The 24,368-nt window shown below is 32.7% G+C and overlaps 2 protein-coding genes across 8 annotated transcripts; one reads left to right on the forward strand and one right to left on the reverse strand.

Moving 5' to 3' along the window:
- Nucleotides 1-266: 266 nt before the first annotated feature.
- On the reverse strand, nt 267-6,013 carry LOC128176437 (tRNA (adenine(37)-N6)-methyltransferase-like). Of its 2 annotated transcripts, none has more exons than XM_052842768.1 (4): nt 5,871-6,013; nt 1,671-1,842; nt 1,283-1,440; nt 267-1,070 (listed from the first exon to the last, which is right to left on the reverse strand). In XM_052842768.1, exons 1-4 carry the CDS (start codon nt 5,884-5,886, stop codon nt 349-351), a joined length of 1,068 nt encoding a protein of 355 aa, XP_052698728.1. In that variant the 5' UTR covers nt 5,887-6,013; the 3' UTR covers nt 267-348. The 2 variants fall into 2 exon arrangements, with proteins under 2 accessions (XP_052698728.1, XP_052698729.1); XM_052842769.1 differs by lacking the exon at nt 5,871-6,013 and adding an exon at nt 2,950-3,007.
- On the forward strand, nt 3,033-23,421 carry LOC128176436 (coiled-coil domain-containing protein 87-like). Of its 6 annotated transcripts, none has more exons than XM_052842767.1 (32): nt 3,033-3,169; nt 6,892-7,087; nt 7,309-7,381; nt 7,652-7,704; nt 7,850-7,963; nt 8,310-8,381; nt 8,521-8,617; nt 8,726-8,807; nt 8,914-9,067; nt 9,189-9,260; nt 9,553-9,643; nt 9,767-9,818; nt 10,015-10,057; nt 10,187-10,327; nt 10,821-10,970; nt 11,122-11,222; nt 11,423-11,483; nt 11,596-11,697; nt 11,799-11,915; nt 12,595-12,755; nt 13,060-13,111; nt 14,382-14,567; nt 15,045-15,211; nt 15,604-15,633; nt 18,408-18,532; nt 20,305-20,419; nt 20,529-20,613; nt 20,932-21,063; nt 22,003-22,117; nt 22,365-22,426; nt 22,627-22,707; nt 22,991-23,421. In XM_052842767.1, exons 2-32 carry the CDS (start codon nt 6,899-6,901, stop codon nt 23,159-23,161), a joined length of 3,246 nt encoding a protein of 1,081 aa, XP_052698727.1. In that variant the 5' UTR covers nt 3,033-3,169; nt 6,892-6,898; the 3' UTR covers nt 23,162-23,421. The 6 variants fall into 6 exon arrangements, with proteins under 6 accessions (XP_052698727.1, XP_052698722.1, XP_052698721.1 ...); XM_052842762.1 differs by lacking the exon at nt 3,033-3,169 and adding an exon at nt 6,186-6,385 and having other exon boundaries at nt 10,824-10,970; XM_052842761.1 differs by lacking the exon at nt 3,033-3,169 and adding an exon at nt 6,187-6,385.
- The last annotated feature ends 947 nt before the right edge of the window (nt 23,422-24,368 follow it).

A 24,368-nucleotide genomic window follows, 5' to 3' on the forward strand; every position in this document is an offset into this window, starting at 1 on the left:
CGATTTCTATACATGTACCAAAGGACCAAAGGAATATCTCAATAGGATTGTTTTCCTTATTTTTATGTATATAAAAAATCCATTCCTCATGGATTTCTGTTAAGAAAGCTCAATTGTTTCCAATTCCTGACAAGACTACCATTACTATACCTTTACCTTCGACAGTTGTAGGGACTATAGAAAATTTTACAGTTACTCTAATTAAAATTCACTGATGCTGAAAGTCTTCAATATCAAATAACCTTACAATGAAAGCAAGACACTAATTAACTTGTTGAACATATATTTATTTCAGCAATTCATTTAGTATATTGCACATTTTTATTTCAAGAATCCAAAACCCATAAATTATGGAGATTTGAGATGCTCAGCATACAAAACAGGTTGAATTCTAACAATTTCTGCCAAATCATCATCAAACCAGCAAGTCACATGCATTACATCAACAGTAAAATAATACAAACTGTCTCCACACTTTTGCCGTCGATAAATTGATCGAGGATCTTCAGATAAAATTGATCTAATGGCATCCAAAGCTTCTTCACCAGAGTTTAGGAATTTCAATCTAAAATCAAGATTCTCTGCAGTTTTTGAAAACTTTTGAAGTTGAGACTTGGCCCTGTCTGTTATTGAGACACTTAATTTAGAAATGGGTGCCTCAGAGATCCACTTGGCAGATTTTATTTCTGATTTCTGTGAACATGTACTTGAAGATTCAATTTTCAATTTCTGACTTGCACATGTCTTATCATCAGCTGCATGATGTTCTTTGGAAATATCTTCATTTTCACACCTACTCTGTTGTTCAAAGAGTTCTGTACTTTCCTCAATGTTTACTGGTGTTTTGTCATTATCCATTTCCTCAGATAATGGTTGCGATGCAAGTTCCAAATTTTTTAACTTTTTCATTGGACTCGCAGTTTCCTGAAACTCATCTTCTTCATGACCTAGAGTGCTAGGTCTTGGTATTGTTGGAGTAATTGGAGAATCATACTCGGGTATATAGGGTTTGATATCCAACACTGGTGTACCATCCAGTAGGTCAATGCCACTTAAATGCAGTGTATTTCCTGAATAAAATTACAATATCATTATTTAACCAACAAAATTGCATATTTGCTCCATCTTCTTAACTGGTATAATTTATGTATACATGTACACATGAATATCTATAAATATTTATTGAAAAAAACATGAAATTTAGTTTTTGGAATAGTTTAAAAAATGAAAACCCTTAGTCAGCAAGCAATTTTTTGGGTACTTAATACAAAGTATATTATACCTGCAACAGATTCCAGCTTTGCCAGAGTTAATCCAATTGGATTTGGTCTGTAAGGGGACCTTGTTGAAAATAAGCCAACCCTTTTCCCATTTAGTCTTGGAGGTTTCACTTTTGCTTTCACATACTGTGCATTATTCTTGTGAAAAACAAATATCAACCTGAAAATAACATAATATGAATGTGACTGAGATAAATATTCATTTTTTTTGGAAAATATCAAAGCTCAATAAAAATTATCCACACTCAAGAATATAGGGTAGTAATAAAATAATAAGCACAACCCAAGCATAATTACTTATCACATATTTAAGTGTTATTGTCAATCCTGATTGGTAATTAACTGTACTGGTACTAAGCTATATAAAGATAGAAATCAGTAATTTTTTACCACACATGAGAGAACTCTTCTAGTCCTTCCAGTGAGTGTTCTGGATTTGTGAAGATGGATTTGTCAACTTGAAGTGTCCCTCTGGCAAAAGGACATACTGAGGGCTGTCGAGGGGTTCCATTCTTGAAGGTGAACAAGGAATTGATGTAACCTACTGGCTTTACTTCCATATCTGTTAAAATTCACAATGAAATTAAATTGAGCAAACCATGTACATATATAATTCCATGTGTCTTCCAAGAAGTATTACAGAAATATATAATTTAAAAGTATATATACAAAACTTAACTGCATAATGTGTAAAACAGAACAAATAAGTTAAATTTTGTTGTTTAATTTAATATATTTACATTCTACTGTGTTTTTCCATTAAATTCCGTGATGTTTAAATGCCTCTAAATGCAACACCTATTCACTGCGTATGAATTTACATGTAATTAACATAAGTAGTTCTCAAACAGTGATTTCTATGTAATCGGTTAAAAAATGTATTTCATAAATGTTGTCAAAACACCATGTTTTATAATTATTCAACAAAACAGTTGACTTTATTGTTAAAAGCAACATTTCAATAGTTATTTTTCATGGATTATATTTTCATGCTCGTCGATCTCATCTCAACGGTCTCTGTGAAAACCAGTTTAAACCGGTATTACAAATCAGCTGTTCTTGCTGTTACTAATTTACTCCCTCCGTGGTCTTCACTTTATATCGATTTATTTCAGTAAACAATTGATTTCTTCAGTAAGGGAATGTAAATATAAGCATTAAATGATTTATTTTTGACGTCGTCGTGTCAATAACTGCCGTCAGGTGAGCAGACAAATTATCATAACGCGCGTTATTCAATTTGTCTGCTCACCTGATGGCAGTTATTGACACGACGACGTCAAAAATAAATCATTCAATGCTATACTAGTATTCTCTGAAAATGTCAATTTTCAGAATAAATTACCTTTTAATAAAAATCCATGTACAGTCATCTTGAATACCATGGATAATTTTATAAAATGATCGTAAACATGTTTATTCTAAATATATAGTTGGTGAGAATACATATTCGTCACAATAACTACACTGGTCAGTGGAATCAAAATCTCTCGTATTCTTATCAGTCATTTCAATACTTTGATTATTAGTTATAATTTCAGATTCTGAAAGGTTGTCATTTCACAAATTAAATACTGTACAAAAAAATCTGCAGTATATATTGCAGTTATAATGAATGGCATGAGGTAAAAGAAAATGTTTATGTTTGTTTATTCATATATTTACTGACCTTGTTTATCAATCGATAACCACGTAGGTTCTAAACACTTCTGAGACTATGATCGAGGAATTAAATCGGGTTCAGGAAAGTGCATAGCAACTAACGTATGAATTTAATTTAGAATATTCAAATTTATTGCAAACATTACACATATCTGGCCGTGTTTAGTATAACAAGAATCCAGATAAATCATGTAAAAACCAATTTCTGCGTTGGAAACCTATAATAGGTAATTTTATCGTACAAACGGTTTGTTTACTCTTTAGTTCGAATTACCTCTACATTATTTACAAGCACTTGCTGTTCTACATCCTTTCGGAAAACTATAACTTTTAATATACTGTTACACAAATTAGGCCAATATGCTAATATGACATGTTATCCTAGGGTGTAAAATCAAATTGATGTGTACTTCTTATAACTATTTAATGAAAACAAATTAACTTGATTAAGAAATGATAATAATTTATTAATATAACGAAATATTTATAAAGACCACCTATGTGATATACATTATGTATATACAGTTTAAATGTCATACACTGGTAGATAAGATCTGCGTCTCTCAGCAGGGGTTTGCTTACTGTTTTTGAACTGGTTCCAGATTGAGTCTGTAGAATTGGGAAAATTGACACGTAAACTGTTACATTTGGGAAAATAATAATTTTTCTTAAAGAACTACTGGTTTCATTATTTTGCTCCAAAATATAAAAAAAGTAAAAAAAGTAGCTGGATTGTTGCATTTTAAATATCAGCAAGGTTAAACAATGACTCTATTGACTTTAATACAACAATACTTTTCTTCTTCTTTTGTCTTCAAAAAAGTCAACAGCTCTCTGCAACATCTATGGGCACCTGAATGCACTAAAGGTCTTGCAATGGGAAAATATTGATGATTTTTCAATTGGGAAAAGGTCCGGTTAATGGATCCAAAATAAGCCAGGAAAACCCCTGTTTCAGCTAGCTCATATTAAATTTATGAAAAATTTAAAATTATAAGAAGTTAATAGATATGGGCCATTAACATTTATAGACAGCTTTTATAGTATGAAGTTTCACATTCTTTAATATTTTCCATGACACCTCATACTGATTTCAGAATTTATGGCTGTTCATAGATTATACAATGTTTTTAATATCAAATATGAATTGCAATTAAAGATAATCATTAAGTTTTAAATTACATATCTTACGTATTGATAATTTATAAATTGCGTTGTCCAGAGTTCAAGAGTAAAGGAATATACTCAGCATGAAACATCAAACAAGCGAACAAAATTATCAGTCTATTAAAGTTTGTCTTATTTCCTAGACTACATTATTTTAAGGGTTATAATATTTCAGATCGTGATAAAGCTATTTTTCTCTGTGGAATGTCTAATATTGATGTACATGTATTTCTTTTCTCTCTGGATTGTCTGATACATGTACTCATGCATTTTTTCTTTCAATAATCAACTGTTACTCTGTTTAATATATTTTTGAAATATGTAAGGGGGTATAGAAAATCATATGCATGTAGTAACTATTACAGTTTTTTAGGCCTTCATTTATTCTAAACAAATATTCTGTGTTTCTATTTATTTGGTTAGTGGTTATATGAAAAATGGTTTATCAGATGAGGATCCAACATATCAACATTATATTTATAATTATATTTATAAGGATGAAAGATCTAATTTATTTCTACCAAGGTGATTTTTGTGAAAATTTTATATGTGATAGAGTTACTAAAGATATATCCAAATCAATGAAAAAATAGCATAAAAAATGTTTAGAGTTTTAGTAGAGACCAGCCATTTTAAAAATTGTTTGAATGACATGTACTTGGCTTTTTCAATTGAACATGACGAAGCTAAGAAAAGCATTTTTGTGTGAGAAAAAATAATTTTTAAAAAATTGATAATTTATATATGATGATTTTGATTCAATATCATTCAAAAAATAGCTATATTATTGACTTCATTTTTATGGGGGGATGTGCCAAAGTGTGATGTGTTGTTATTTTTCTTCAAATTTTCATTGAAAATACTGGGAAAACTCTAAGAAAAAGGTTTATGTACATAATTTTGAGGTTTATTTATGAAAAAAAATATTTATTAGAGTGTACAATAAATATTTTTTAATGATAGATGTTCACTAACTCAAACTTTGAAAACTATAAATGTAATAGATGGTCATAAATAGCTAGAGCTTTATATATATATTAAAACTCACTACAAAGCTGACATCCCTTAAAGAAATTTGTGCATGTTAAAATTTTTTGAAAAGTCTTAGCATATTTTAGAATGTTTAATTGTAGCAAGGTCAGCCACTACCCTACATGTACCATATAAACTGTGTATTGATAAATAACAGCCATATTGCATCATAAACAATTTTTCATTGAGGTGTAGTGATTGTGACATAGTACCATTGAGAATTCGATGTTTGTAACAATATCTCCTTTTTGGTGGGCAATATGTGTGTGCAAAGCAAAGTAGGTCCATTGATCGTCCATAAAGACAGATATATATTTTGATTTACAAAAATTGTTTTAGTTAATATCTATTATAGTCTTTCTATGTCTTTGTCTTTTTTTTAGTCTTTGTCATTGTTTACACTAGGGGATGTAGAATTAGGGGATCAATTTTATGAAACTTTATATATACATGTACAACCAAATACCAACAGTTAAACCAATATTAATATCTGATTATTTTGGTATTTTCCATTAAACAATTCAGGTACAATTATCCATGAAATATCCTTATAAATACTGGTATATAAAACTTGAATCATTAATATAATCAAACTAATTTGGTACACTTGCAGTTGAATTTTAATGTTCAACCCCTAGTTTATTGAGCAATAATTTGATACTTTCAACTTTAAAATATTCATAATTATAAAAATACATGTTATAAGATATACTTAGATGGTTTATATACCTTTTTTGCCATTCATGCAGGTCTTTCACAAAACCCCTCATGGCCAATCCCATGTCTGAATCGAAGGTCTTCAATGATATGTTGACAAATAATCACTATGGCATTACCAAAGTTGAAACAGTTACCGTACTAACAATATCAGCGTCTGTCTTCTCACAGTCCTTGAGTTCAATTTGTTAAAGCTTCAAAACTTAAGATAGTAAGATAGCACATCTAAATTGAAACAATACCTTAAAACAAGATTTAAATGGCCAGCAATTGTTCCTGAATATAGTTAAACAGAGTCAACAGTTTGATAACGAAATAACTGATAAATCTAGAGCAGTTTAAATATGAGGTCCTTTAATTGTTTTAAAAAGTATTTGTTTCAAGGATGTGTTTTAAGTGTTCAAATTCATAGGTAGTAGAATCACCTAGTATACAGGGAGTCTTGTCATAATGTCGTATCATGGCAAAAGAAAGGGAATTCTTAAAAAGAGTGATGATCAACCAAACTTTAGGTTCAAGAAGTTGGGGTGAGTTCTTACCGGTCCATCTTGCTGAATGACCGCATGTTCCAAAAATAACATATTGTGGAGGGTTGTTGTAAATGACAAAACTTCAATTTTCCTTAATAGTTAAGTTCTCAGCTGCATGGTCATGATGATAGTATTGATAAATGTAAAACTGGTTCCCTCATTTTCTGCATTTAATTTATTTTATGTAAATTAATGCACAGATACCTTATTTTGTCATTGATTTGCCATTTAACAATATCATCATATGTTTTTACATGTACCTACATGCTAGTTATAATGTTTATAACCAAAACTTTACAGTAATACCATCATTTCCACAATATAAGATGTTTCTTTAGTAAATTAGTTCCATAAGAGGTAAATATTTATGGTATATACTCTCTTGTGCATATGCATACTTCAAGTGTATATTACCTCTTGAAGACAGAATCTCTATAGGGTGAAGTATTTATAAGCTTGTGTAACTTCATACATGTATTCAAATGTACATGACTATTTTATAGGTTAAGTATGCCCACCTCTGACACTACTGCCGTCAAGTTTGCAGGCTACCATGCAGACCCGATCCAGGTGCAGGTTCGACTGCCCAAGCGGCAACCCATCCCAGGCAAAGACATCATGCCCGAACCCCCTCCGGAAAAGGAGAAAGTGCAGAAAGAGGGGGAGATGTATCCCTTAAAATGGCCCGCTTACACACACGTAAGTTCAATGACTTTCAAATTTTACCTCTTTAGTAGACAGTTTGCTAATTGTAATTGTGCTGCATCTATCTGATAAAAACGACACTGATGGTTGGTGATTTTATTCCAACAGAAATATTCTTCTATGTCACGAAAGAGCAAATATTTACTTACATGCAGTTCAATGGTTTTATTCTTTGTAGACATTTTTATGCAGATTGCATTATTTTCTTTTTTCAGAGTGATGTTGAGAAGAAAATCAAGGGTGTTTTAGAGCCGCTGTCTTTATTTACAACTTATGGGGATGAAGAAGGTATGGAAGATTAATTACATGTACCAATATTAAATCATGGTGATGTAAATATACAATTCTGATTTTAAAAATGTAGAAAATGCAATTGCAGTGTTGTAATAATTCACCAGCCAAATATACTCCACTATGACTACGATCTAATTAGAACTTCCATCCACTTCCCAGTTTTTGACATGTTGCAGCATATTAATTAGATTGTCATGATAGTTGTCAATGCTTTCATTTATTCATCCTTTGTTTGACATTTTGTGTCCTTTTATATTTCTACAGATGCTGAAGGAAAACCTAAAGTTGAACTTGAAAGACCCAATACTCCCATCAATGTATGCTAACTTAAATATATAATTATCATCTTTTGTATAGAATGTACAGTATTAATATCATTTCAAGGTTCGATAAGTTTCAGTATTGATTGTACAGTAAGTTATAAAGAACATTTTATTTCATATTTGAAAAATAAAATTATAGGAAGAAATCCGACAGCAACCATCTAGTTTAGAACAACTGGCCAAATTTGTGCGGAGAAGAATTAAAGCTAGACCAGATGATCCATATCTGTCCATTGACGATCAACAAAATCTGGTGAGTAGAGGTAAAGTACCTAGTTCATTTACAGTGGTGAATGAAATCATCAATATTACATTGTAACACACTCTCTCAGTCTAGAATAAAAATGTATAAAAGATAGGTGTGATAATTTGAACATGCATTTTCATCTAAAGTTAATTCGCATAAAGGGTACATTTGATGATTTTTATAAAGTCACTGCATGTGCACTGAAGTTTCAATATACCCTTTGTAACCTGGTCATTAATTACTGTCCATGATGAGGCCAGTTATAAAGTCATCCTTAATGGTTATGATACTGTAGATCTGATCTGCAAAGCCAGGCTGTCTGTCATTTGAACCACCATAATTTATTTTTCAGGCTGGAATTCTAATGGGTGAAATCAATTTGATATGGCCAGAAATTAGGAGACAAATAGATGACCCATTTTTGGTAAGTTAATCAGAAACTTGCAACACCACTTTTATTGTAAATGTTTTTTTCCTTTGAAATGTCATGCCAGAGATTAAGATGAATTTTTGCTTAATTTTTTGCAAATTTAATGAAAAAAAAAATACTGGTAAAATTACAGAGTCCAGAACAAAACAAAGAACTAAACAGGAGAATAGCTGTACACATTGTTACTGTCTGTGAAGAACTGTTCAATCACTACACCAAAAAGGCACAAGGTTTGTAATTTGCCAAAAAGTCAATACTTTTTATAGCATGACATGTACATGCTTAATGATAGATGATACTTTAACAAAATGACTTGAATTTGAATTTTTTTTTTTCAGTTTTAAATCAGAGAGGCATTTTCAGTGGTCCAGCAAACATGAGCAGACTTAAAGCCCAGTTAGCTTTGGATGCAAATAAATTGTGAGTTGAGGTGTTTTCGTGTAATTCTACAAATTGTATGCATGTAACACCTTATCAGTAGCAACCACTATAATGGAATAAAATTGTTATGAATTTATCTTTACAGTTTCAATATTTTGACAATTCGGAGATACATTGTGGAGGATATTCGTAAACAGGACAAAGAGGGAGATACTGGGGAGGATGTCGTCTATTCAGCCAAACCAGAAAAACCAGTACGAACCAAGTCAGATGTTCCAGTTCTGTCCTTCAAAGGGATGGTGAGTATACAGGAGATTTAAGCCCCAACTGAATTACATTATTTTACATTTTGAGTACAGTATACATTGTATGTATTTATGTTTTGTTATTTTAAGGCTTTTTATTATTAACATGTTGCAGATACAGACAAGCCGTCCTAAGTCTAAAGTAAAGCGGTTCAGGTTTCATACTCCAGAGCAAGAAGCAAAGCAGGTAAGCTGATAACTCTCTCTCTCTCTCTCTATCTCTCTCTCTCTCTCTCTCCCTCTCTCTCTTGGTGCTTTAGTCAGGTCTTATCATTGTAAGCCTTGTTGCGGCTTCTCTCTTAAGAAACAGAAAATATAAATTTTAGCAATTAATTGTAATGAATAGAAACTTTGTTTTTAAAAAAAATTTCTCCCTTCTGATTTCTGTTTTTCTGCCTCTTTTTATCCCTGTCTCTCTGTTTGCTTCCCTGTATTCTGAATTCACATGTTAATTCTAAAATTGCTTTATCTGTGTACAGATTGTGGAGAACATGCCCTCTCTGGACACATATAAAGTTCTTGGTCTCCTAACAGACCTCCCCGAAAGAGACCTAAGGACACCTTCAGAAGGTTGGTATAAATGAAGCTTAACATACCAGTACAAACAGAAAAATAATACTGGTATTTGGTGACATTTTATATGATGAGAAAATTTTAATACATGTAACAATGAATTTAAAAATCTTTTTTCAGCCTCAGAAGGGAAAGCTTCTAGAATCTCTGACAGGGAATTGCAAACCTCAGGGTAAGTCCAGTTGATTTCATCAAGAGTTGTCTACAACCTACATGTAATAAAACAAATGAGAGGGATTAAACATTTAGTTGGTTTTTTTTCATTTTAGAAATTAAAAAAAAGATAGACTTTTGAGCTTTAGACACATTGGTATTTTTACATGCTACAAGTGAATTTTTAATCAAAGAAGTAATTTTTCTAATTACAGAGTATCAAAGGAAGATCTTTCAAGAAGAAAGGTGTTGTTAAAGGTGAGGATATTATGGAGTCCTTATATTACTTACATTAGAATATATTTAACCAATGAGTAAGATATATATGTTATACATGTCTCCGTATTCTTTTTTTACCTGTATTTACCTGTTGACCTTGATTGACAGCGATCTCGGTCCCTGCCCGATATCCAGTTTGGGGAGACGCTTCTTGAGGAGCTTGGTATTGACCGCTCCATCAAAAAGGACATCCTTGCTCAGTATGAAATTGACATCCTCAAGCGGCAAATGGCTCAACAGAAACTACAGGTAATAACCCAGTTATCAGCAGTAACAATACAAATGTTGCTATAGGATTTCAAATGATCATTATAATAATACCCATTACTGAGCATTTTTTCGCTGTATTATTTTTCACCCAGTTGCACAAGTGAATAATAACATATTCCATTTTCATTTTACCCAAACACAACTGATTTTTAAAGTACTGAGTAATGAGCATTTGACCTGCAATTTTAAAGTTGCCCCATGTTTTGAATGCCCGTTTTGACAATTAGTGCAAATAGGATGAAAAAAAAGGGGGGGGCAAACATTTACCAGTTTACAGGATGATATATTGAGAAGACAAATACATGTACTATACTTTTCATGAAATATCTTCAGTTGATAAGATACAGGTACGTATAATTATCATAGAATCAACATGTAGAATTAACATCCAGGATAGCTATAGGATTCTAGGCACAGTCATTAATTGATGATATTTTCAAGACATAACCTGTATTTGATCTCCTATTTCTAGCAGAAGAAGGAGAAGATTGTAGTTGACACAAGTAAAAAGCCACAGCCTGGAACGCGGGAGTATGCTGCTGAGGATTTACAGCGCCTCGTGAGGCGTCCTCAGGACACCGAGGACCCCAAAATAAAGGAGGACCTGCCACCATTGCTACAGGTAAACATTCTCTCTAGACTCTTAGACAGGTATTTTTGGATGATTTGAAGCTGCAATTACAGTGCAACAGTTGATATTGCTTAAGGTAGATGTATAGATGTAATTCAGTTGCAGAGTCAGAATTTGAATAATCTTGGACTAACTTTTGTAGGCCATCACAAGGAGTGCCAAACATGATGGCCTGAAAGAGAGATTAGAGCAGAGGATGAGAGAACTCGAAGAGAGAGAAAGAAGGGACATCCAAGAACAGAGGTGTGTGCATTCAGTTTTTACCTTCAGAAAAAAATAAGAAGAAATAAATCTACATTTTCTCTGTACACTTACAATTGTATTTTTAATGATTAATGATAAGTAAATGCTTTAAGATTTATCAGTAATTTTGATGAAATGCAGTTTTTCAAGACTGATTGTAGATTGATAGGAGTTTTTATCCTATCGAATTGAAATTTCAGTGTTAAGATCCGAGAGCCCACCCACCCCCAGCCAGCAACCGTCAGTGCCAGACTCCCAGGGGTAATAAAGTCCAAAACTCTTTACCATGCAGTGATCAGATTTTGGGATTTATAGTATCCTTTGCCAACTAGTTTACAAGTAACAGATTAATGGGTTTTCTCCCCTTTTACAGATGGAGGTCAGAGCATCAGATATCCGAGTTTCAGAGCGGGTTTGCATGTCATCAATCACCATCGATGGATATACCACTGTATACAATGAACTCACTGATGAGGTATTGAGCATTTATCTCCCCTTCTTCAATTTTTATCGGGTAACCTAACGGCCTGTTTTTATGTTCACCATGTGACCTAAACATTATTCTGACTTCATTAGATTGATCCAGCCACTGTTAAAAACCTGGACAAGAATCTGTTCCTCAGTGATGAAATCAAGGAAGTATACAGGGAAATCATGAAGACAGTGCCCACTGATCATCTCCGACTGGATGATGTAAGTTATCTGCAACAGTGACCACTGTAAAACAATACTTCATTTACTTAATGATAAGACCTACCCGGTACTGGAAAATTATCTCTCTTATTAGAACAAAGCCTTGTTATTGTGACTTAGTACTGTTTATCCAGTTTTTCACATAAGTCACATTAAATTTTGCAAATTTTGTTAATACATGTATACTGTAGTTTCCTTAGTAAAAGTGAAGAATGAATTTATGCATAAAAATTGCGAGTAGAACATATCACAAATTTTAAAATTTCACTTTTATTTTTCGTATGGATGTAAACTAAATGAAGCTTAACAGAAATTTGGTGTTCGTGGTTTTATGTTCTCGCAATTTGATGCAAAACAGTTGAATCGCGGAATTAAGTACTCATGTAATATAAGTATACAGTATCACATAAATTTTTTTATTTAGACAAGTTAATTTTTGCATTCTTCAAAGTTTGTTTAGCAAACAGTACCACACAAAATTTTGACAATAATGTATTTTTTTTTATGATGATGAAAATAGAAAAAAATTAGATCATCATGAAAGTACAAAATGCATGATGTACGCTAAACAATGATTGATTACTAGTACATGTTACATGAATGCATGTACATTCGAAAAAAACTGTGTTAATAATTACATGTACTTGTATTTAGTATCTAATTGCCTTAATTTTAATAGGATGAAATGGTACAGAAAGCTGCTGAGGATGTGAATCTATCAGGCACCATGGCCTCCTCCACACTGGCAAAGAGGCCCAGCCAGAGGGTCATCAATCCCGCCCTCAACAGAGGTCAAAAGGCCCCCTGGGGGGAAATGGACCCAAAACAATGGGTCAGAACGTAAGTTTTGCTAGATTTTGGTTTCTTTTTAAAATCAGCAGGTGAAATTTTTTTGATTTTGGTATAAATTTCTAAAAAGGTTCATTTATTTTTTGTGTAATGGTTTTTTGTTATTTTTGAATTGATGACTTCAAAGATAACTTTGAACTTTTTTTTTGCACATCATTATGTTTGTTATAATTCTGAAAAATATTGTAAGAATTAACAGCCATAGATAATTCCAGTTAGTATATAGCAGTTCTGACACAGCTTGTGGGAAAGGGTAACTTGTAAATTTTAATAAAATGATATTCCTTCTTTTTAGTCCTCATAATCCTCCAAAGAATTTCTTGGGTGAAGATACATTTAGTCCAACTGTAAGTCTTAAAATTTTCATAATACAAATCAATCTAATTCTTACCTATAACTAATTTTGAGGTGAATAGCAAAGTAATACAGATGATGAGTACATTATATACTACAATATTGAACAAGCACTGTAATATACATGTATGTAATTAATTTACGTCATCAAACTAAAAACTAAATCATATTTTCCATATCCCCTGAAGATAAGGTACAGAGATATATAGTCATTGTTTCTGTATATTTTTGTAAATATCAAAGCATGTTATATGTACATTTGTTATACTTTCATGTTAAATACTGAAATCTGATTGGTTAAGACGCAGTTAATAATATTTACTATTACCCTCAGCGTTAGCAACGCACTTGGCAACGGGTAACATTAAAAAATGTTACATGCGCGAAAATTATGCGCGTACGGTTCGCTGTAGAATTCACGTTATTCCTATATAAAAGCAGTAAAATTTTCTTAAAAATTTTAAAAAAGACATTCAGTATAACAAAATAATTAGTGCCTGTTTGGGAGGATAACAGTTGAAATTGACACCCCTCGAAAACCATTGTCAACCTCCGCTTCGCGTCGGTTGACAAAGGTTTTCTCGGGGTGTCAATTTCAACTGTTACCCTCCCAAACAGGCACTATTTATATAGTGTGTACCACCTTTAATTTTCAAAGAAAATATAAGTTTTGATTAAGCAAGCACAACATGTACATGTATATGGTTCATGTCTTCACAGTGTTCACATTTGTACATGTATTATCACAGATGATTGGTGGTAAATATCTGAATAAGGTATAAATTTAAACCATGAATTAAACATATTGTTCACAGCTCACTTCACTTTTGTTGTAAATTTATGTTCATTGTCGTTCATTTGTTGCTGCAATTATATGGAATTGTTTATTGTGAGTATTTAGTAGCATTTCTGGTTAAAAAAGGTGTTTTAAACATGTTGAATATTGCAGTTGTATACAAATATTTCATTATTTATACATTTGTAAAAATGTGTACATGTATCAGTGCATGTACCAGTAAAATATACATGTTTTCTAGAAACTGAAATGTATAGTTTCATATAATCATATATCCTTTTAATACATTTCAAGATACATAAATACTAGATGAAGAAGAAAAAAATATTTATTCACGCAGTGGTATTCTTATTTCTTGTCATAGGCACTTTCATATTATCTATATATAATTTTATTGCCACTAGCTACTTGTAGCAGTTTATAAGCTGTTTATCCATATGTCATTGTAAATTTATACTGGTACATAGACTCCAAATATGGATAAGATTCACGACTTCATGCACAATCCTCGGAAAATGGCGCAGATGAAGGAGCAGACAGAAAACATGCCTAAGTTTGTGGCAGAGAAGATGTCCAGGACGTACGCCTCGTGGCTACAGTGGTGGCGGAGTACCATCACCAGCGACGATTACATGAAATACCTGTCCACCACGGTAAGTTCTACAGTCTTTGTTACGATAAAAGTGGTTATTTAAGCATGGGGAAAATTTACAATATTTACGCGGTAAGCTTAAAACCTCGGAAAATACCCCCGCGCATATAGTAAAAAATCAAAACTTTAGTGTGGTAAATCATGCATTATCGTATATAAAATCCATGTTTATTGTTTAACTATAGAAAACGGGTACTTTACCACCTGCGTAAATAAACACTATTACAGTATGTAAATGAAAGATTACACACGTTTGATTCTTTTGTAAATGTAATTAATAAAATATTTGCCGTGAATTTATTTTCTGATAAATGTTCAAGTATTTGTTGCATCAATATATTTATTTGTGTCTAGTCTAAAAAAAAGATTCAAACCAATTTGAAATAGTCATAAAATCAATATAACATGATCCCAGTAATGTTATTTAAGAAAAGCCTGATGACATTTCACTTATCAGTACTTTTATTTGTTTTCTTAGGAGTCAGATTACATGGGTGTGGTGTTTCATTTCTATGACTCTGAGGATGAGGATGAGGAGGAAGATGAGGAACCTACGCCTCGCTTCAATTTACCAAGAATGGGAATGTCTCCATTTAAACCTCACTCCAGAGCAGGGGGTCAACCCAGCAAACTGGCAGAACTGAAGTAAGTTACCCAACTAACACACTTGATATCAGTATTATATTGTATGGGTTGATGGGTAAAGTCAAACATTTTTATTGCAATTATATTGGGTTGTGTTAAAACTGTTCTTAAAAAATCTCCATTGGAAATCTTTAAAAATGAACTTGGAATATAATAGCTTTAAAACATTAATAATATGTGACACTTTTTTTTGCTTTTGAGTTTGGATGTTTATTAGATATCCATCTCATACCCTTCTATGATGGACTGGAATTATATATAAACATTCAAGTCTTGAAGCCTTTATACAAAACATAAGTATGTAATAGCATGGAGCAAAAATGTTTTTGTTCTTTGCCCTCATTATATATGTATTCTAGGGGATTTGCTGAAAAATTAAGTAACCTTTTCAGATCACCAACTTTAAGTAGTAAATCATGCAGGTAAATGTAATGTCCAAAGGATGAGGGGGAGTGAGAAAATATATCATGCAATGGAAAGGTCATCTGCATTGAATAATTTCAGATTCATGTTACTGAACGCTTAACATATCATTTAAAAGATTGATAAAGTAACTCATTCTGACAAGGGTATTATTTCATATGCCTGGCTATATACTTTTGGATATATTGGGTGTTTTTAACAGACCAAATATATGTAATAAAGGTGGTTCAATGGGATAATAAAGATCTTCAATTCTGTAAGAATTTAATCAAAGTTTTAGATATACTGTAAATTCCTTATTTTACGCGAGTACTTAATTCTGCGATTATCTGTTTTGTATCAAATGGCGAGAATAAAAAATCGCGATCACTATTTTTTTTTCTAAATTTCCTATACTTTAAAACTGTCTGAAAAATTAAAGGGAGATTTTAAAATCCGTGATGGTTGCTTCTCACGATTTTACGCGGAAATTAATTCCTCGCTTTTATTTAGGAATCTACAGTACATGTACATTTTTTCCAAACTTTTAAACTTCTGCTTACTTCTCAATGTATTAATCTTATAAAAAAAGATGTAGGTTTTATACTTAAAGAGTGCAATTCTAATTTCATCATCCATTGGGCCACTCAATTACAGGAAAAGATGTTTTTTGAATATTGTTAATGGGTCGGTGACTTGATTTCAGGAAACAGCAGAGGTTGCAACAGTAAGTATGGAGGGCTCGTTGTCGTATATGACATACTGTATATATGTGTATAGTAGTTGGGATATAGTTCTGTACACAGGAAAAGGGTCCAGAATGCACAGAGGGAAAACATTCAATATACCAGTGTGTGGAACACCAGTTTGTTAAAATTGAAAAAAAAAATATCTCTACTGGTATTTGTTAATTGCATTTTTTAATTTTTGGTGAAATTAGTGAAACACCCAAGTTTATGTCTCTTTTAAAAGATGTGTTTAAATAATTGCACCAGAATACATTTTTTGCTTATTATTGAAAATTCAAGAAACTTTTTTTAAAAATTCTCATGGTTTATTTTCAAATTAAGGTTTGTTGAAATTCCATGTACATGTCAATATCATTATAGTAGCATTTGAAACACAGGACAAAAAGATTGTTTACCTCACATATAAACCAAGGAAAAAACTTAGAAAGAAATTCATTTTAGTGAATATACTTAGTAAGCTTTTTAGGCTATTTCATTGAAAGGGAAATGTAGAAATTAATGTATTATGGATAGAATTGTCTTTAGTGGGGGGGGGGGGGGGTATAATAGCCATGGATTAGTGAGCACAATGCATCCACTTTTAGTCAGAGATCGATCACCTTTTTGAGTATTGTGTTAGGTGCTTTTGACAGTTGTAGACATCCAGTTTACTTGCAGCATGAGTATTAGTTGATATTGTCAGACACTTGCTATAACTGTGTAAATGTTTTCTTACTTGGCATGCAGTCTTCCTTTCAAAGCTGATTTTATTTTACAGTTTGTATTAATCCCATTGCAGCAATAATGGCTCTAATTTAGTGTTTTAAGTTAATTTCTATCTTTTTATGATTTATTTTTACTATGCATTTTGCAAGTGTAGAAAAAATTGAGTATTATCACTTATACTTCAAATGGTTTTAATGCAGTCAAGATGGATTTAGCAAGATGAGTCTTTCCTGACATTTTGGCTATGAAAAAATGAGGTTTCAATGTTTACAATAGGATAAAATGCTTCTTCTGTAAATTTGGTAATTTTGTCAAGTCCTCTCTTAGATTGATAAACCCAAGCTGAAACAGTTAATTTTTGTCCTATTTTCACAAAAAGGTAACACGTACTGGTATTTCATTCTTCATTTTACATGTAAATTAATTCAAATTTAACGCATGCATGGTAGAGAAGTATAAGTTTTGCATGTAGTTAAGTTATTTGTCAGAAAATCTGGGTCATTTACAGTGAAGGTAAAAACTATTTGAAGATAGTAAAAATAAACTGTTTAAACATTTAAAACATTTTAGGTAAATAATTAATGTTTCTACAAGAAGTTAATTTTTTTTTGGGGGGGGGGGTATTTTATATGCTATATTTTCTCTTTCTTTTTTTCTTGACCAAATGATTTTGGTTTAATCTGGAACCACTTCAAGCAAAACTTTTTTGAATTAATTGATATGCTAAATTCCAGAATTGCATTAAGGTAGTATGGTTGTACTAAATAGCAGTTCATTTAGTTCATCGTGGTTTTATGTATTCATTTATACATAAAAAGTATTAAAAAAATCATACTTTAAGATCAACTTTGATCCTAGAGATTTGGTCTTAGAATAATGTTGAACCCCAAATTGACTTTTTTGGTTTATTTTGAACAAGTTTAAGAATTTTATTGGACTCATCCTAACTAAGATTTGTTTCAAGAATTGTCAAATTGCTTTATAGTTGTCCTAACAGAATGTGGATTTTGTGTCTTTGAAATGTAACAGTTTGAAATTGTCATGAATGTTGTTACTCCGCATGCAAATTTGATATTGTAATTTTGGTACATTTGAAAAAGATAACTTTATTTTAATTTCTCAGGTAGAAGTAATCATATAATTTGTACAACTTTTGAACAATGCGTCCATATAATGTGGACTACATTTAAACAATATTATTGTTGTCCTTGCAAAATCTTTAATCTTTTGTCGTCATTCTTCATCTCTCTTAGTCATTGTTACATCTATTCATATCTGTTTCTATTTTGTCAACATATATATATATACTATTTGGTGTACAACTTAACTTTAACTTGCAGGGAGAGAGAGAAGAAGATTGAAGAACTGAAACAAGAGAAAACTAGATATGAAGAAGGGATGTGGAATGTAAATGCTGTACTTATGGGTGGACTAGGAAAAGACCCGATCATTGCAGAGGCGCAAGGTTTGTGTCATGATGCTCAAAAAAATCTTTACGTTTTTAATCAGAGAGAGAGAGACAGACAGACAGAGAGAGAACACATTTTCCTTTTACACAAATAATTGCAAACCAAAATTATTTATGAGTTACCGATGTGTTCTGTCGTGTGATGAGCTACTGTGGATCATTTTTATTTGTGGGGTTCAATGTTCGTGGGTAGCCAAAATTTTCCTGGTTTGTGGTCTGTGGGGACGTACTTCTTTTGGTAGTGTAATCAGGATGAAACATGTATTAATGAATATTGAACAAGCGCTTTTATATATGTTTGTAGGGATGTAAATTTGTAGGTAATGGTCACTCACAAAAGCCATAACATTGGTCTCCCATGATGATTCCACAGTATATGATGTGGTAATGTTGTGCTGTGTCCAGTCATGTCTATCATTTTGTTTGTGTGGTATGTTATATCCAGTCATCTGTATGTATGTTGAAGCCAGACCTTTTTGTCTTGGAGTGTTGATGGGTTAGTTCTAGAACTAGTTCTCGACATCATGTTCTGTATTAGGCTTATCCTTCATGTTGCGTTGATCGACTATATTCCAGTTAACTGTCGTGTGGTGAATGACGGCTGTTTCCAGTCATGTCCTGTTATATTGGTTTTATTGGTTGGCTGTATCCAGTCCACTTTGTTCTGGTATATTGATTGCCTGTTTCCAGTCCTGTATGTCCTGTTATATTGGTTGGCTGTATCCAGTCCACTTTGTTCTGGTATATTGATTAGCCATATCCAGTCCTCTATGTCCTGTTATATTGCCTGTATCCAGTCATCTATATCCTGTTATATTGATTGGCTATATCCAGTCCTCTATGTCCTGTTATATTGCCTGTATCCAGTCATCTATATCCTGTTATATTGATTGGCTATATCCAGTCCTCTATGTCCTGTTATATTGCCTGTATCCAGTCATCTATATCCTGTTATATTGGTTGGCTGTATTTAGTCCTCTATGTCCTGCATGTTTTGTTATATTGGTTGGCTGTATCCAGTCCTGTATGTCCTGTTATATTGGTTGGCTGTATCCAGTCCTCTATGTCCTGCTATATTGCCTGTATCCAGTCATCTATATCCTGTTATATTGGTTGGCTGTATTTAGTCCTCTATGTCCTGCATGTTTTGTTATATTGGTTGGCTGTATCCAGTCCTGTATGTTTTGTTATATTGGTTGGCTGTATCCAGTCCTGTATGTTTTGTTATATTGGTTGGCTTTATCCAGTCCTGTATGTTTTGTTATATTGGTTGGCTTTATCCAGTCCTGTATGTTTTGTTATATTGGTTGGCTTTATCCAGTCCTGTATGTCCTGTTTCATTGGTTGGCTGTATTCAGTGCACTTTATTCTGGTTTAGTGATTGGCAGTATCCAGTCCTGTAACTCCTTTTATATTGGTTGGTTGTATCCAATCCACTTTGTTCTGGTAAAATGATTGCCTGTATCCAGTTCTGTATGTCCTGTTATATTGGTTTTATTGGTTGGCTGTATCCAGTCCTGTATGTCCTGTTATATTGGTTGGCTGTATCCAGTCCTGTATGTCCTGTTATATTGGTTGGCTGTATCCAGTCCACTTTGTTCTGGTATATTGATTGCCTGTATCCAGTCCACTATGTCTATTATATTGGTTGGCTATATCCTGCCCTGTGTTGGTGGACTATACCTACTATATAGTGTCTTTTAAAAATTGATTAAGTGTTTGTGATTGTGAAATGTAAATAAGAACCAGTCTTGTTTGTCATGGTGCAGATGATGATGATGCCTCCTCAACAAGGAAGAAGTCAGCAGACACCACTAAATCTGCCAAAACTCTCCAGGAGAGAATGGCAGCAAGGCACTCTGCAAAACTGGAGAAGGCTGGCAGGTAAAAATCTTATATAGACCTTTGGTTTAACTTGTCATTCTTGGTGCACTTAACAGCTTGTAAATTGAAGTAACCGAATCTTGCACAGAATTTTGATGTGATCTTGTAGGGAAGTTGCTATGACCTCTCGGGCCTCGAAAGTGACCACTGTAACAGGAACCATCAGTAAACTAGAGACAGATCGCACGGAAGAGGTGAGTAAATCATTAGGCTTGATTATACCAGTGTGGAAAAAGACTGTTAGATCTTGTTTTATTAGTTAAAGAGTAATAATAATAAACCCACAATCACTGTTGTTTCTTATTTTAAATAAAGAACCAAGATATGTGTTTTGATGATGCATAACAATTAAGCCAGGGCTGTAAAATTACCATTATGGAGACTATATAAAGTACAATAATTATAGATACATGTGTATCAGTAGTTTTCTTGATGATGTAAAAGAGTTTTGTTTATTTTAAGCACATGTAGATTGTTCTCTTGTCTTTGATATCTATGTGATGTCTTTGCAGAGTGGAGATGTAGAGTTGACCCCCCAGGAGAGATTGGAGAAGGTCTGGAATGCCCTGGAGATGCCAGATAACCTAAAGCTGGACATGGCCATCAAATACAGCACCAACGAGTACTATGTCAAACTGTTTGAGGTATCACATTATTGTACTTTTCTTTCAATAAGCAGTTTTTGTATTTTTGAGTGGTGTATTTAAAGCAAAAATTCTTTTTTCTATGTCAAGTATTTTAAAAATTCTGGTATCATTAAATTTTCTGATGTAAAGAAAAAAATCCTTTTTGGGTAAAATCTATTTTTATACCCCCGCTCTGAAGGAGAGGGGTATACTGTTTTACCCTTGTGTGTCTGTCCGTCTGTCTGTCTGTCTGTCCGTCCGTCTGTCTGTCTGTCTGTCTGTCCATCCGTAACAAAAATTTCTGTCGCATTTATCTCAGCAACTATTTATCGCAGATGCTTGAAATTTTTACACAGTGTTTGTTAAGGCATGCCATATGGTGGGATATATTTTTGTTCCAATCGGACGTCAACTTCCTGTTTAATGACGACTTTGCTTATTTTTTAACCAGAATTTTCAAACAAATTTTCGTCAAAGATTGCTCAGCAACTCTTTATCGCAGATTCTTGAAATTTTTACACAGTCTTTGTTAAGGCATGCCGAATCGTGGGACATATTTTTGTACCAAACGGACATCAACTTCCTGTTAAATGAGTACTTTGTTTATTTTAGCCAAAATTTTCATACAAATTTTCCTCAAAGATTTCTCAGCAGCTATTTATCGCAGATGCTTGAAATTTTAACACACTATTTGTTTAGGCATGCCATATTGTGGGATATATTTCTGTACCAATCAGATGCCAGCTTTCTGTTAAATGTCAACTTTGCTTATTTTGCATATTCACATCAGAGCGGGGGTATCACTAGTGAGCATTGGTTCACAGATATCTTGTTGGTAGAGAATGGATTTTTTGATATGAACTAAAATATATCAGAAAATTTTCTAGAATTTTTTTGATCAGAATGAATTTTTGTTTTATGTACTGGATAAAACATACAATGTACTTCCTTTTTCAGGCCATTGAACGTTGGGAGAAGGTCACAGAGCTGATACTGAAGAGAGAAGACCTGCTGGCAAAGCTTGAAAAGTTCGAGAGGGCGGCCTCAGACCCAAACAGGTTCTTTGAAAAAGGTAGCTCCTTTCACATCATCTTTTTTCAGTAATCAGTGTCTCTAAGGTAGAAAATCCTTTTGTTTTCCAATGTTTGTTACTGGTAAGTTGAAATATTTTCAGAGGAATAGTCTGTTAATGTGGGCTAATGGATATTCGTTTGGGGAGACATTTAAAGAACTATAAACATGCCATTCAAATTAATCTTCCACAGGTTTCTTTTATGTTTGTATGGTTCTGATTTCTCCGTTCTTTTGATTCATATCAGGTAACAAAGGAAGCTCGGTGAAAAGATTGCAAGAAGCGAAACAAAGGAGTTATTTATACAAGGTAAAATCAGAATTCGATTTTGCAATCATATTTAATTATTTGATTCAATGAATGAATGAATGAAAATGTGCACTGGAAATCTTACTGCATTATGACATTTTGGCTCTAAAGGATTTCAAATCAATGAGATGGTGAAATAACTTTGCATAAATTCTGTAAATAAACCATGTTGATTCCAATGATTTTCCTTCTGTTTTCAGAGAATAGAATATTATGACCAGGAGATTAAAGTGGAATTAAATTTTATAAAGAAGCATTTTAAGGATGAAGTCTCATATAAAGTAAGTTGACAAAATTTTTCCATTTTATTATTACCAAAATATGTTTTTTACAAACATGGAAAAAAAATCTAATTTTATGGGGTAAAATTTTGGGAATTTTAAAATAAACTGTTCTGCTAAATTTGTGGATAAAGTTTTCTCTTGAACAAAAATTTCATTAAATCAAGTACCTGGTAGGTATGGGTTTTCCACAAAATCAACGAGGACATATTTGGAAATAAAATTGTACTATCAAGCATTATCCATGTAGAAATTGTTTACAATATTGATGTTTCTGATACAGGGCCGTCCATATGAAGAGAAAATAAAATGGGATAGGATTGAGATGTTGTATTGGCTGCAGGAAGAAAGGAAGAGCAGCGCCATCCGATACGAGTCCATGATGAGGCCATTCCAGGTGGGCACTGCCCAGTTAGAGCCCATCCCAAATCTTCCACAGGAAGGAGTGGTATAACCATTAATGCCCATTCCAAATCAGAGTGGTTCTGTGTATAATAAAAAAAAACCAAGCCCATGGGACAGGAGATTTTACATATTGTCCTTTATTATATCTGTGATGAATATTGTACCAAACACTATAGCTGCTTTTTGATGGTCTGTGATATTAAATAATATGAACACACTTTTATCCGTATTTGATAGTAGTGTATATGCATCTGATGTTTAAATGCTGGAATATTTACACATGATAAATAAACCTTTTTATGTGCAGAGTTCAGGGGCTAAGTGTTGTCATTAAAATGCTGAAGCTCATATAGATAAATACTCCAAGATCATAATATATGTTCCATAAGCTCATTGGATGTCAAACAAATTGATCTTTGGTAAATGCATTTACAATCTATTAGATTGTCATAAAAATTTACAGATCTCTGAAAGTTACATTTTCCAAATTAAATACAACAAGGGATGCTGAATAAACTTTAGGATGCTGAATGGAAAACAATGCAGCTTGTTCTAATCAATAAAATCATCGGTTAAATCATCTGTTTAACTAATATTATGTCCAGAAGTGAATAGAAAGTTTATACGCTTATCAGACTGAAGGGTTAATCACACAATGCTGCATACCTTTCTCCTTTGACTGACAGAACTGCAGTTAAGAACCGTGTAACATTTTATTTGGGACATATAATAAATAAATAACAAATAAATTTTAAAAAAAATCCATTTTCGCCAGTCATCAAAATCCTAATCTGATGGGGGATGGATGGGGGTAGCTGCGATGCGTTATTTTTTTTTTCCGGATTAACACGAAAACACTTTGTGGGGAGATTTAAAAATTTAGATGATTGAATCATTAAAAAATTTAAATGATTGACTCATTCATTCATTATGATTTTGTCATAATGGCTAGCCCCCCCCCCCTCCGGTTCCTACACCTAAGACAATTATTATACTGCTTGCTTATTGTCAACTGTATTTATTGATCCACATACAAAGGTATGCTCATTATAATATAGGAAATATACATTTCGTGTGTATCTATGCAATGTATACATGTATACATGTACTTTACCTCACGTACGGTTGATTATCGTTTGAAGTCTACATGTGCAAATTAAACGAATACAGAATTTTTCGGAGATGAAACAAAGAATTCGCCACATTAATTAGAAATAAAAGAATGAACATCTGATTAATTACCCGAACTGTAGCTT

Source organism: Crassostrea angulata, chromosome 3 (genome assembly GCF_025612915.1).
Source record: "Crassostrea angulata isolate pt1a10 chromosome 3, ASM2561291v2, whole genome shotgun sequence".
NCBI classification, from domain to species: domain Eukaryota; kingdom Metazoa; phylum Mollusca; class Bivalvia; order Ostreida; family Ostreidae; genus Magallana; species Magallana angulata.

Bases quoted from the DNA above. Each gene is read 5' to 3' on its own strand.
- LOC128176436 (XM_052842761.1), top strand. From the start codon at position 6,309: ATGTCGTATCATGGCAAAAGAAAGGGAATTCTTAAAAAGAGTGATGAT. The intron at 8,382-8,520 runs GTAAGTTAATCA...GTAAAATTACAG, and splicing joins AAATAGATGACCCATTTTTG to AGTCCAGAACAAAACAAAGA. The intron at 9,261-9,552 runs GTAAGCTGATAA...ATCTGTGTACAG, and splicing joins CAGAGCAAGAAGCAAAGCAG to ATTGTGGAGAACATGCCCTC.
- LOC128176437 (XM_052842768.1), bottom strand. The intron at 1,441-1,670 runs GTAAAAAATTAC...TGTTATTTTCAG, and splicing joins GAAGAGTTCTCTCATGTGTG to GTTGATATTTGTTTTTCACA. The intron at 1,071-1,282 runs GTATAATATACT...AATTTTATTCAG, and splicing joins AAAGCTGGAATCTGTTGCAG to GAAATACACTGCATTTAAGT.